This window comes from Beta vulgaris, chromosome 4, assembly GCF_026745355.1.
Source record: "Beta vulgaris subsp. vulgaris cultivar EL10 chromosome 4, EL10.2, whole genome shotgun sequence".
In the NCBI taxonomy this organism is placed as follows: domain Eukaryota; kingdom Viridiplantae; phylum Streptophyta; class Magnoliopsida; order Caryophyllales; family Amaranthaceae; genus Beta; species Beta vulgaris.
The window spans coordinates 13582669-13596216 of NC_079205.1; the positions used below are offsets into that span (position 1 = coordinate 13582669).

At 36.0% G+C, this 13548-nt stretch overlaps 3 protein-coding genes across 3 annotated transcripts; 1 reads left to right on the forward strand and 2 right to left on the reverse strand.

Annotated features, from left to right (window-relative positions):
• Positions 1 to 329: 329 nt before the first annotated feature.
• Positions 330 to 2461, forward strand: LOC104891528 (uncharacterized). Its single transcript, XM_057393959.1, has 4 exons — positions 330 to 570; positions 712 to 1248; positions 1365 to 1868; positions 1965 to 2461. The coding sequence occupies exons 1-4, from the start codon at positions 330 to 332 to the stop codon at positions 2459 to 2461; spliced, it is 1779 nt and encodes a 592-aa protein (XP_057249942.1).
• An 8290-nt stretch (positions 2462 to 10751) lies between these two features.
• LOC104891527 (uncharacterized) lies at positions 10752 to 11414 on the reverse strand. The gene has a single exon (XM_010677235.1). The coding sequence runs from the start codon at positions 11412 to 11414 to the stop codon at positions 10752 to 10754; it is 663 nt and encodes a 220-aa protein (XP_010675537.1).
• A 248-nt stretch (positions 11415 to 11662) lies between these two features.
• On the reverse strand, positions 11663 to 13319 carry LOC104891526 (protein FAR1-RELATED SEQUENCE 5-like). Its single transcript, XM_010677234.2, has 3 exons — positions 13217 to 13319; positions 12144 to 13160; positions 11663 to 12024 (listed from the first exon to the last, which is right to left on the reverse strand). The coding sequence occupies exons 1-3, from the start codon at positions 13317 to 13319 to the stop codon at positions 11663 to 11665; spliced, it is 1482 nt and encodes a 493-aa protein (XP_010675536.2).
• Between the last annotated feature and the right edge of the window lie 229 nt (positions 13320 to 13548).

Here is a 13548-nt window from a genome sequence, read left to right on the forward strand (position 1 = left end):
AACACAGCCCACACCCTCTCAACCCACCCCCTCCCAGCCTACTGAAACTCAGCCCACCTCCTCTCAACCCACTGAAACACAGCCCACACCCTCTCAACCCACCCCTTCCCAGCCACTAAAACACAGCCCACACCCTCTCAACCCACCCCTTCCCAGCCACTAAAACACAGCCCACCCAAATCATCCCCTCTGAGCCCACTAAAACACAGCCCACCCAAACCTTTGCATCTGAGCCCGGTGAAACACAACCCACCCAATCACCACCTATTTCACAACACACCCAATTTGAGCATACCCCATTTGAGCCCACCCCAACTGACCAAGGTTCTATGGTGAAAGGAAAGGCAAAGAAGGTTAGGCCCTCAGGTTTTAGAGTGCCTAAAATCACAGCTAAGAGGGAGGGCACCTATGTCCCTAAGCCTAAAGGAACTGGGAGGGAAGGCACTGGAAGGAGAGAAAAAAAGATGGTCTTTGTTGATGATGATATAGATGATGAATCAGTAAATGATGATGAAGACTTAATTGCTGAGGAGGATGAATCAAAGATGATGATGTCTTGGGGATTTCATTGTGGACGAGGATGATGACTCATTTGCATATGATGATGTTTCTGAGAAGGCTTTTGAGGATTTCTTAGATGGTAGCTCAACTATGGACAAGTTGTATAGGAATGGTAAGATATGGAATGAAGAACCATTTGGGTCCATTAAGCTAGAGCCCTGGTTGATCTTCCCAACAAGAGAGGTGTTTTTGGAGGTTCTGAGGGATTTTTGCATCCAAGAAGGCTTTGTCTTCTTGTATTGAAGGCTGATAATAAGAGGTTTACAGCTGCTTGCATAATGGAAGCATGTGAATGTAGGATACATGCTTCCAGATTAACTGATAAAATCAGTTGGGCCATCAAGACCATTAAGGGGGAACATACCACTTGTGGGATGTTAGAGGAGAACCCCATGGTCTCTTCTGCTTGGTTGTGCAAGAAGATGTTGGATGTCATTAAAACAACCCCTGATATACCTGTTGAGTCTTTGCAAAGGGTAGTTCAGGAGAAGTTTAGGGTGACAGTTAAGAAGAGATTGTTTTACAAGGTAAAAACAATGGCTAAGGAGGAGATTTATGGAGGGTTTGCTGAGGCTTATAGCTTACTCCCCACATATGCTGAGATGATTAAGTCAACAAACCCAGGGTCATATGCCCTTATATCATGGACAGGCAACACAGGTCAGGAAGCTCCAACTTTCAAGGCCTGTTTTTTTCATTTGCTGCACAAGTGAGGGGCTTTTTAAGGGGATGTAGGCCTTTGATAGGCATTGATGGAGCACACTTGAGTGGCTATTATAAGGGGATTTTGTTGTCTGCTCTAGGTATAGATGGTAATAATGAAATCTTTTTGATTGCATATGGGATTGTTGATACTAAGAGCACAAAATCATGGGAGTACTTTTTTAGGAACTTAAGGTTGTGCTTTGAAAAAGAAGGTTGCAACAAGGAAGATTGGTGCTTCATTAGTGATAGGATGAGAAGGGTTGATGTTGTTGTGCATGGGGTGTTTCCCAAGGCTACTAGGAGGGTCTGCTGCCAGCACTTATATATGAACTGCAAGAACATGGGCTGGAGTGGATCAGCCTTCCACAAACTATTCTGGTTGCAGCAAATGCCTACAAAAATATGTGTTCAACAAAGCAATGGGGAAGATATTGCTCATGATAAAGATGCTGCTGCCTATCTAGATAACACCACAGAGCAATGGTCTAGGCATATGTTTGACACAACAATCAGTTGTGATCACAACACCACAAACTTTGTGGAAAGTTTCAATGCCTGCACAAAAGCTCACAGAGATCTACCTGTGCTCAACCTACTTCAAGGTATACAATTGCAAATTTTATTTTTTTTTTCAATTTTCCTTTGATCTGTACTATTATTGCTCGAACAATTTGCTTCACTTTTTTTCGCTATAAGAGAGTGGTCAATGAAGAGGATTGGTGCAAGGTTTGACAAGGCTATTGACATGGAGCCTGGGCACCTCACTGATTATGCTACAAAGGTGTTGGAAAGTAGGAGCGGGGATTCTAGATTCTGCCATGCAACATCATGTGGAGGAGGGGAGTTTGAAGTGACAGATGGTAATGTCACTTTCCCAATCAACTTGGCTAGGTTAAGTTGTGGGTGTGGCAAGTGGCAAGGATGTGGTATCCCTTGCAAGCATGCATTGAGAATTATGTACAATGAGAGAGTTGACCCTGTGGCCTATGTCTCTGATTATTACAAGGGGGCAGCTTACAAGGCAACTTATGCTGAGCATATCCACCCCATGCCTGATCAATCTCAATGGCCAGATTTCAACCTCCCACTGATTCATCCTCCAAACAAGAAAAGAGGTGCTGGCAGACCTCCAAAACAGAGGAAGAGAGGTGTGAATGAAGCTAAGAAGGCCAAGAGACACAGCTCTGTGAAGTGAGCAAGTGCAAGCAGATGGCCATAATGCAAGAACATGTGGCAAAGGAGATGCAGGAAAAAAAAGATCAAGACCACAAGCTGAGGGTGAGGCTCACCCTAGCACTTCCAAGAAGACACAGAAGAGAGCAAGAAGGCCACCTAAGCAACATACTAACATTTGCAACTTTTGAACATAATTTTTAGGGAAGTAACTAAAAGCAGTTTTTTTGTAAAGCTACATTGTTTGTTGGAAAACCAGTTCTTTGTAAAGCTACATTGATCTTTTTGGATGCAATGATAATTATGTTAAGCAAATTTTTTTTCACTATTGTGCCCAAATTACAATGACAAGCAATACAACCATAAGTAAACCTAACTTAATTGTAAGCCTAACTAAGCTCCTTTGTTCTTTAAGCTTCTTTTTCATTCTCTTCAACTCTTCTTGCATATTTTCATTCTCTGACCTTCCCATGCTCTGTGCCTCATTATGGATGCCTCCACTTTGCTCCACCCAACCTTTGCACCACCTAAAAGTGTCACAAACATCACACTTAAAGTACAATCGTTGTGGGTTTAAACTTGAATCAGAACTTCTAATTGCAAATTTCCTCCCACATCTACACATTCGATTTGGAACCCGAACATATGTTGACTCTTGGGTTGAGGATGATGTTTTAGAGAGAGAACTCATTTTAGAGAGATGGTAAAAAGAGATAACTACTAAAGATGTCAAGAGGGGGATCCGCAATATATAAATAAACTTAGTAAAGGCACCTAACAGCTAGTTTTTTAAAATCAGAAACTAGCCGTTAACTTGCAGGTTGTATTTGGTAACATTTAGGGGTACCTAGTGAAAAATGTTTATATTTAAGGGTACCTTGTGAATTTAAGTTTGGTCTAACGGAGCTCTAACGGAAGGATGACAGTAGGGGTATTTGGGTGTATTTACACAAAACTGAAGGGTACCAGGTGAATTTTGAAAACTTGGAGGGTACCAGGTGAATTTTTTGAAAACTCGGGGGTACACTAGTAGAATAATTGCTATTTGCTGCGGTGATATTGCTGCGGTTTCACCCATACGCAACAATATATCACGTAAAAAGAAAAGAAAAAATATAAAATAACCATATTGCTGCGGTTTCGGCCGAAAACCGCAGCAATATGGTTTCAAAGGAAATTTTTGAAATTTTTCTGAATATTTGACCAAACATATTGCTGCGGTTTATTTCCTTAACCGCAGCAATATACTAAAATAACATAAAAAAATATTATTTTAGTATATTGCTGCGGTTCCTTATAATAACCGCAGCAATAGGGTTAATAGGGTTTTCTAATATAGACGAGGAGCCCGCCGTTTCACTTTCTTCCTCACGTTATCTATCTCTCCTTCCTCTTTAGATCTTCTTTCTTTCTCTTCACCCACGACATCTCTTCCCTCATCCTTCCTCTCATCTCTCCTCTCTCTCCTCTCTCTCCTCTCTCTTGTCCTAACAGTCGTTTTTTTTCTTCCGGTCTCGGCTGTCGACTGTTTGTTCATCGTCTCGGCCAGAAGTAACTCGATTCCTTCATGGTTGTCGTCGAAAACAACTCAAATCATTCGTGGTCGCAGTCGACCGTTCGTTTCGTCGCTCGCCATAAACCAACTCGAGTCCTTCGTGGGTTACGGCAACCGTTCCTTCGTCGTCTCGGCCATAAATAACTCGAATCCTTCGTGGTCGCCGTAAACAACTCGGATCCTTCGTGGTCGTCGACACAGCCATTGAATGCACTAGCTGGGTTTTCATGATCCACCGGTGACACTGCCATTGAAGATGTCGATAGTATCACCCTGACGAACATTATGCCAGTTAAACGTCTACTTCTCCTTCATCACGTTCTGATTGTAGATGAAGAACTACTGTTCATATTTTTTTTATAATTCCTTTTTATTTCTTTTTATTTAATTTTCTGGTAATTTTACTAGATCTAAATTTTTTTTGTTACTTCATATCATTTCATATTCTGTTAATCTGTTTGTTCGTCTGTTAGTTATTGTTGTGGATTATAAGTTATTGATTACATTTTCTTATAAGATGCCAGTTTGTTGTTTTCTTATAAGTTATTGATGCCAGTTTGTTGTTTATTATAAGTTATCGTCTTCTAAAAACTGAAATTTTTCCAGTTTGTTGTTTATTATAAGATGTTATTTCAACTTTTGTTCGTATTTGAATTTGTTGGATAGTGGATGAATTAAGCCTAGTTTTAATATTTCAAATTTAATTGCAAAATGCGAAAATAAATTTTTTTTTTTGCTGTACCGGTAAATATTGCTGCGGTTTCAGGTTATAACCGCAGCAATATGCGTATTTTTCATTATTATATACCGCATATTGCTGCGGTTTTAGGAGAAACCGCAGCAATATCCTTTATTATTATGATATAAGATACATATATTGCTGCGGTTTCTACACTAGAAACCGCGGCAATATGTTCAAATATTGCTGCGGTTTAAAACCGCAGCAATATAATTAATACCTATTGCTGCCCCCTTAATTGCTGCGCGCCCAAAACCGCCGCAATAGGCAACTTTTTGACCGCAGCAATTAGCATTTATTCTACTAGTGGTAATTGGTGAAAAAACAATTTTTTTTTTGCAAACTGTTAAATTACTCCTTTCCCAAACATAACCATAATGGCGCCATAACTTAATGACAAACTTGTAATAAAATGCTAACGGCGACTTAACGTCGTCTGTTAACAAAAAGGGCAATAAATGCTATTGTACGGTCGGAGGGTATATGGTGAATTTCAAAAGTTGAAAGGGTATATGGTGCAAAAAAAAAATTCGTCAAGGTTATATGGTGAAAAAATCGTATTCTTTATTATCTTCAAGATTATTGTTGTTAGAACTATAATATTAAATTTGAATGTATCCCATCTATAAATATATTTAGATCTAGATATTTTCAAAATAAAAATACAAATTTTGGTCCGGTCCAAAATAAGATATTTTAGACAGGATTTTTCTAGTCCGCCCGGTTTTGGACTATTTGACATCATTTTATTTATTACCGAATTAACGGTGACTAGTTTGCTTAACTTACAATTTATATAACTTAATTGAACTCACCTTAACTTATTTGAATTTATTAAATTTAATTCTAAGGGTGTTACATTGTTTAAAATTATCCAAAACGAATTTGTTTATACTGGACTTATCTTAACTTATTTTGTCTAAAATAAGACAATATAAGAAAAAAAAAAAGCTAAATTGAATGAACTTTCATAAGCTGCTATGTTTCATCTAAACTTACTAGAACTTATTACTTCTTCCGTTTCGTTTTAAATGCAACAGATGTCCTTTTTGGCCATTTCAAATTAAATGAAACAAATTCTTTCTTACCATTTATGGTATGTTTTTTTTACATGAAATTACCAAGATATTCCTCATAAAACTAAAAACCTCATGTTATATACCCTAATAAATTATTAACAAAATTAATGTAATCTTTATTACACTAATCTCCTCCACCTATCACACACACTCTCTTCCCCCCTCTCTTACCACCTACCCTACACTCTATATCATCTTCTACCACCACCATTTCCACTTAACAATTTCCAACAATAACTTCCACCACAACCACCACTTCCTCCACCATTATCGACTCAACCACCACCATGAGCCTTGCAACCACCGCTGAACATCTTGAATTTCACCGCCTCAACCAGATCTTATCCCAACCACCAACAATTCGATCTTCTTAACAACCGCCACACCTCTTCTTCTTCTCTTTCTATGGTTGACCTGGGGTTTCGAATTTCATCGCCAAACTCTGGATCTCACTTCTTCATTTCTCGAATTTCGCCACCATGAACAAATCTCACTTCTTCATCTCCCTTTCTTCGATATCTTCACCGTCACCTCTTTTTCTTCTCTTTTTTTTTTGGTTGATTTGAGGATCGAATTTATGTGGTTGGAGTTGTGGTTTACGAAAAGTGGAGGTCTTTTTAGGGTAATTTGGTGGATTTCGGTGGTGTTAGTGGTGAATTTGAGGTTTGGTGGTGGACTTCGGTGGTGTTGACAGTGAAATTAGGGTTATTTGGTGGGTTTTGGTGGTGTTAGTGGTGAAAATAGGGTTTGGTGGTGGATTTCAGTGGTGTTGGTAGTGTTTTTGTGGTGATGGCGGTGTCTTGTTGGTTGTGCTGGATTATGTGGTGGTGGCAGTAGGTGGTTAGTGTTGTAGACTCATAATAGTGGTGGTGGTTGCTGGTGATGGCGGTGTTTGGCAATGTTGGTAGGAGTGGTTAATGGTGGTGGTAGCTCCCAAAAATAATTTCCCTTTTTATTTTCTTTCTTTGTGGGCGCACTTTCCTCTCCAATTAAATATAATCACATGCTTATTCCTTCTTCTAATCACCCCTTACATAATTTTAACTAGTAGTTCGTGTCACTACAACTGTTGCGTTTAAAACGAAACGGAGGAAGTAAAACATAAATGTAATTATTTTTTTTAATTAAATAAAAATAAGTTGAATTGAATAGAGCCTTAATTATGTAACGCCGTTTTAGAACAATACCAAAATAAGGTATGTTCTTTTCACCTTATTTTTAGTCTTTTTAAGAAAAATTAAATTTAAACAAGATCTATCAATGATTAATAAACACTAATAAGTAAAAAAAGCAAAAATAAAATTTGCAACACTTAAAAATAAGATTTACATTTAGATAAAATATACTCCATCTGCTTTTATTTATTTGCTACATTCTTGTTTACACAAAAATTTAGGAGATGTCCCTTTCATTCTTTTTTGATGTACTTTTTGACTCCTTTAGCATTAAATAAGGTGGAAAAAGGGAAAACAGTAGTACTTTTTGGTGGATGAAGAGGGGAAACAAATGGAAAATGTTTGGCTAACCCTTAGGGTTGCCAACCCTCATGACATGGCACATGACATGGGAAGGTTTATGATGATATGACAAGTGAATTAATGTAAGGTATATTTTGAAACACTCATTCATTCAATGTTAATGCAACAACCAATGTGATAATGTGAATGCAAAAACCAGTAATTGGATTGATGAACTTAATAACTTTTCTATCATATGTTAAATATTTTGGGCTTTGGCAAAGTTTATGACTATCAGTCCAAGTTTACGTCTATATTTTACAGTTGTGAGGAGAATATTACTCTAAAGCTATTAAAAATGAAAAAGTGTTTTTTTCACTAAGCTCTCAACCGATAATTTGGCATATACTCCCTCAATATTTTGCTTACTAAGCTCTCAACCGAGACAATTGGAAGTTACTCTCTCGATATTTTGCTTTCCTTTTAAAAATGAAAAAAAGAGCAATATATCATTCTATAGCTTCCAATATATTTTAATATTAATGCTCATCCATTTTTTTTATAAAGTTGGTATGAATTCTTCTGCTGTTGTATTGCCAATTTAGCATAAGTTCATATAACACCCTTTATGAAGAAGTGTAACAACAGATGTAAAATTTTTTATACCAGCGGCAACTTCATAAAGTTGGTAAGAATTCTTCTGTTGTTACACGTGTGCTGTTGTATTGCCAATTTAGCGTTCAAAATTTGTAACAGATCAATTTTAGCGTTGATCTGTTGTATTGCCAATTTAGCATTGATAAATGGGAAGCTGCCACAATTTAGCATTGTATTTTCACCTTGACAAGAAACAAAGCAGTGATATAGTGGTAACAGATCAAAAAAATTGAAGCAGATCAATGCTAAATGTAGATAGCTGTTAATATAAAACTTCATATATTATATAACAATATGGATTGAAATCTCATTTACATCTCAAATTCTAAACTTCTTCACATATAAAGAAGAATTAAATAAAATAAAAAGTAAAGCAAGAAGAATTAAATAAAATAAAAAGTAAAGCAAGAAGAATTAAATAAAATAAAAAGTAAAGCAAAAAACACCATAACCGACATCATACTGATAAGGAAAACTTAAACCCACAAAACAAAAATCCTTCGAGAGAAAACCACATTATCACCCAACTTTTTTAATTATCATCCGACTCTACAAGGATAAATTCTGCAGATTTTGGAGGAACACTTCTACTCTTCTTGCTCGAGGATGGTGGAGTTCCTTGAAATAACTTCTTCTTCAACTTAGGGCTTTTAAAGTTAGGAGATACAACCATACCTTGAGGATAAACCATACCTTTAGGAGAAGAGCACAACATTTCTTCTCCCAACAACTTCAAAATATTCCCAAGTGGAACATCATGCAACATAGCATTTTTCAGAGTAGGACCAAATCCTATTCCAACAATGTGGTTGAATAGCTCCTTAACTTCAACCGTTTGTTTGTTATATTCAAACATTATACTCTCATACAAGTTTTCAAGCCTTGTTGAAGTGAGTTCAATATCCATTCTTTTCCCTTTTCCCTCCATTGTTTCAGTATTTTCTATTAGTAATTTGTGAATTTGTGATGGGTGTGAAGAATAGTTTGATTATGTGATTGATTTATATAGAAGAGATTATGGGTTAAATTGGATGAGGAATAGAAATCAAAATCTGGAAAATTGGCCATGGTGTATTCCGAAGAGTTTTTTTACAGCAAAACCAAAAAATGAATTGGGAATAGAAGAAAATTTTAATGGCGTTCTTTGTTCTAATTCCTCCTTCTTTCTCTCCAACTACCCATATTAATTGTCAGAGTGAATGGAGTAATTTTATTTTATTTTTTGACGGGGTGAATGGAGTAATTTATGGCTGAGTATCTAAACCTTATTTTCCTTTCAAAAAAATATCTATATCTTTTATATTTTTATCTATAACAATTATGATTTTTTTTTATCTGTATAGCTTTTTATTGTTTTTTATATATATAATTGTAATATGTATATTGTAAAAGAATAATAGAGTATAGTTAATATATTTTTGTTTATATTTGTTTGATATTGTGATCACGTGTAATTTATGGTTATTATTTCACTAACGTTTATATAGGGTTAGTTGCCTTATTTTGTGATTTGATTTTTTTGTAAATAAGATAAGAGAAGATTCTATCTTATATTTTGTATACAATGGGAATTATATGTTGCGGCAGTAGAAGGACCTACATGGACTAAAGCATAGTTATTTGACAAAGTTGATCAAAACATGATAAAACCAATTTGAGTCATTGATCCAATATGCACCAACACATAGTTAGTCGAAACAAATCAAAGTGAAATAGACTAGAACATAACATTAAAAATTTTGCATCAAAGTGAAACGAACTTAAATAAGGTTGGGTAAACCAAATCAAAGTAAAAATTGATTAAAAAAAATGTTACCGAACTGAAACAAATCGAACTTGATTAGAACTGAAACAAATCTAATTATTACTATTATTATTAGGAGGAACATGGTTTAGGTCAAAGCACAAATAAACCCACGTTTTTTAGCCCATAAACCAATCAAATCGCGTCAAAACGGTTTATGATGTAATTTTCGCGGTCCAACCCAATCATTTATTTTTATTACTAAATATTATTATATTATTAATCTAATTATTAAAATAGTAATATTTAATTTAATTTAATATTATTAAGTTCAATTCAGTTCAGTTTAGCTGTTTTATGCCGAAGAGAACAAACCCTTAAACAAATCAAACTTGATTTTAACTTAAACAAATTGAACTTGATTTGAACATAAACAAATTGAATCAAATCAAACTTGACTTAACTTACTAGAATAAAATCGAAGTGTAATGGATCAAACAAATTTAATTCAATTTGATCAAACTTGAAATGGATCCAATCGAAGTTGATTGAGCCAAATCAAAGTGAAGTGGGCCAAACAAATCCAAATTGAATCAAATTGAATTTGAAATAGATCCAAACAACGTTGATTAGGGTGCGTACACCTCAACTTCCTAGCCTTGACCTGATATGACCTGATCTGACATAGCATGACAGTCCTTACCTAATCTAACCTCACGTGACCTAATTAGCCCTTATCTGACCTTACATGACTTGATTAGCCCTAATCTGAACAGGCGTGATCTGATTAGCCCTTATTTGACTTGACCTTACATTACCCGACCTTACTTGATTAACCCTAATTATATTAGAGGAGTTGGAGCTTATTAGAACTGACATGACTTGATCGAATTACCCCTAATTAGTTTTGAAAACTGATAACATAAGCTGGAAAAAAAAACACTCTCAATCAAATTGAAATGATATGATATGAACTCAAACCAATCTGATTGAATCAAATCAATTGTAATGTAGTCAAACAAATTAAGTTGATTGAATTAAATAATGTAACTGTAATTGAATCAAATCGAAGTGAATTGAATCAAACAAAATTAGGCAGGGGAGTATTAGGAATATTAGAAACGTTTGATGACTTTTTTGCTCTTTTCCCAGTGCGGTCATGATCATTATCATAGCTCTTCCGCTTAGTTGGCGGTCTACCTCTACCTCTTCGATCGCTAGGATAAGTCACCGGTTCAAGGTGGTTGTTTGCGGTATCATTTTCATCCAACTCAACACTTTCATGAGTGGTTTGAGTTGTTCTCCTACCATAGACTTTGCCAACGTTGTTCAAATTTTGTGACATGAGCCCATGACCACAATCGATGTTGGATTGCGACTTCAAATTCAAGTTAGAAAGGGCGTTCATCACTTCATCATAAACTGCATTGTTTGACATTGCTTTTGTTGAGATGGGTTCAAAAGTACTACGCATTTTTTCATACCTTTTCATCTCCTCAGGCTTCTTTTTAAGCAAAGAATAGTAAGGAACCGGAACCTTTAAATGTTCCCTAGGCAAATCTTTTCTCCATCGGTCTAGAATGTATCTCTCTGGAACATAATGCAACTCCTCTTCATGAAATACACGTAGAGAGTGGCTACACATGATTCCTTTGAATTCAAAATTCTTGAAACGCAACTTATAGCCAAACGTTCTCTGTCCAAGGTCACACGAAAAACCTTGCGTCTTGTTTGGCCAAGCCATTGCCTCCTCTCAATAATGTCATACACACATTGCTTTTCATCATCACAAAACTTTGTCGCGTTGTTGTACGTCATGTACTTGACTTGTTTTTGTAATTCCCGAAATTTCCTTGATGTGTATAGCTTTTGAAACACATGCTCAAAGATGTGATATGTTGCACATTAAAGTGGTGAATCAAAGGACTGATACGTCTCCTTATCTTCTTTATTCACTCTTTTAACTAATACAAATCCAAATTGCTCCAAAAATTATTTAAGAGTTGTGTTAATATTGACAAATCCTTTGAAAAAGAAGTTCATGCCCTCACTTCTCTGAGTAGAGGACATCCCTGCCCAAAACTCATTTTTGAAGTACACGGGAACCCATCGTTCCCTTTTATCATACATCTCTTGACACCATTTGTATTCCTCAAGGCTAAATGTGTGAATCCACTCATGCCAAGCATTTTCAAACTCAGCAATAGTAAGTGAATCATGGAGAGTATTTTTCAATTCTTTCATGACATCTTCATATTTTGAATGCTTATTCAAATTATTCTTTGCATTTTTCATTATATGCCAAATGCACCACCTATTTTGTGCATCCAAAAACACCTCTGCTATAGCTTTACCTGTAACGCAAAAAAAAAAAACAAGTGAATCAACCAGAAGATATAGCAAACAAAATATGTATGAAACCTGATATGAGTAATGAGATGACAGTAAGGTGCAATAAGCTAGAAATACTAACCAATGGATTGACATTGATCAGTTAGGATAGCCTTTGGAGCCTTATCGAACATGCATGTCATCCATGCTTTAAATAACCACACAAATGTTGAAGCTTCTTCTCCTGATAAGAGTGCACAACCTAATAAAATAGATTGACCGTGGTTATTAACTCCAATAAAAGGCGCAAATGGCATCCTATACCTATTTGATACATAAGTAGTATCAAATGTGATCACATCTCCGAAATCCTTGCAAGCAGCTCTACTCCTTCCATCAGCCCAAAATACATTCGTTAATGAACTTTTTTCATCAGTGTCATACATGTAAAAGAAGTTTGAGTTGCTTGATATCATCTCACAAAAATGCCTCCTCATGGCAACAAAGTATCCTTCTTCCAAGCTTAGTCTCCGGGTTTTACTAATCAAGTTACGACAATCCCGCTCATCGAAAGGAATATTATCATGGCCACCATATTTAACCACAAAAGAATTAAAGTTCTTCGCAATTGGAATACCGGCGGTGTCATTTTTCAAAATTCTCTTCTTGTCATCCTCACTTATGTGCTTATAGTTCCCCATGAATTTGACATTTTTTGGCTCACAAGGGTGGTTATGGTCTAAAATAACCTTTGTTAGCTTCCATAAGCCATCTTGACATAATGACGCATTCACTTTGAATTGGCACCCCGTAACGGCAGTGGTCGCTGGTCGTCGAGGATTATTTGATTTCGAAATAAATTTTCCCTCTTTGGAACATACCAACCTTAACCTTACACAATCACTATAGTCTATGATGTTACGATTTCTTTCAATGCCATTCTCCTTTGTTGTGTTTTCACTTTCCTTCTTTCTGTCAGAGCTTCTAATTCTAATTTGGAATCCACTCTCGCGTGCATATTCATGACAATCATTAATAATTTCATCAGCTGAACAAAACACCTTACCCACATATGGAGGGACTATTTTTTCAATATTACCAGGTTCAACATCTTCAAGGACTCGATTGACCAATTCATCACCCACTCGATCACCATCCCCTTCATCAAAACCATCAATTCCCTCATTAAATAAAAAATTCCATCATCATCCTCACCGACATCGAGATTTAGGTCGAACTCATCACTAGAATTATCAGAGTCATGGCACATGCTAACCCCTTCACCATTTTCTTCCAACCCAACATTTAGATCAATCATCTAGAGTAAACTCAAACATTAGGAAAGTAGAAAATGTATTGCAGATTATTGACAACATATTTATCACCACCCAAGTAGGCATAAAATAAAAATACTAATCAACAATAAAAGAGTTACATACAGCCAAGTAATTTAAGTACATTTACATGATTTACAAAGGGGATTGAATGTCATTTTACAATGCCAATTTTCTTTCTATCGTCATTTTACAAAGGAAACACAAAAAAAA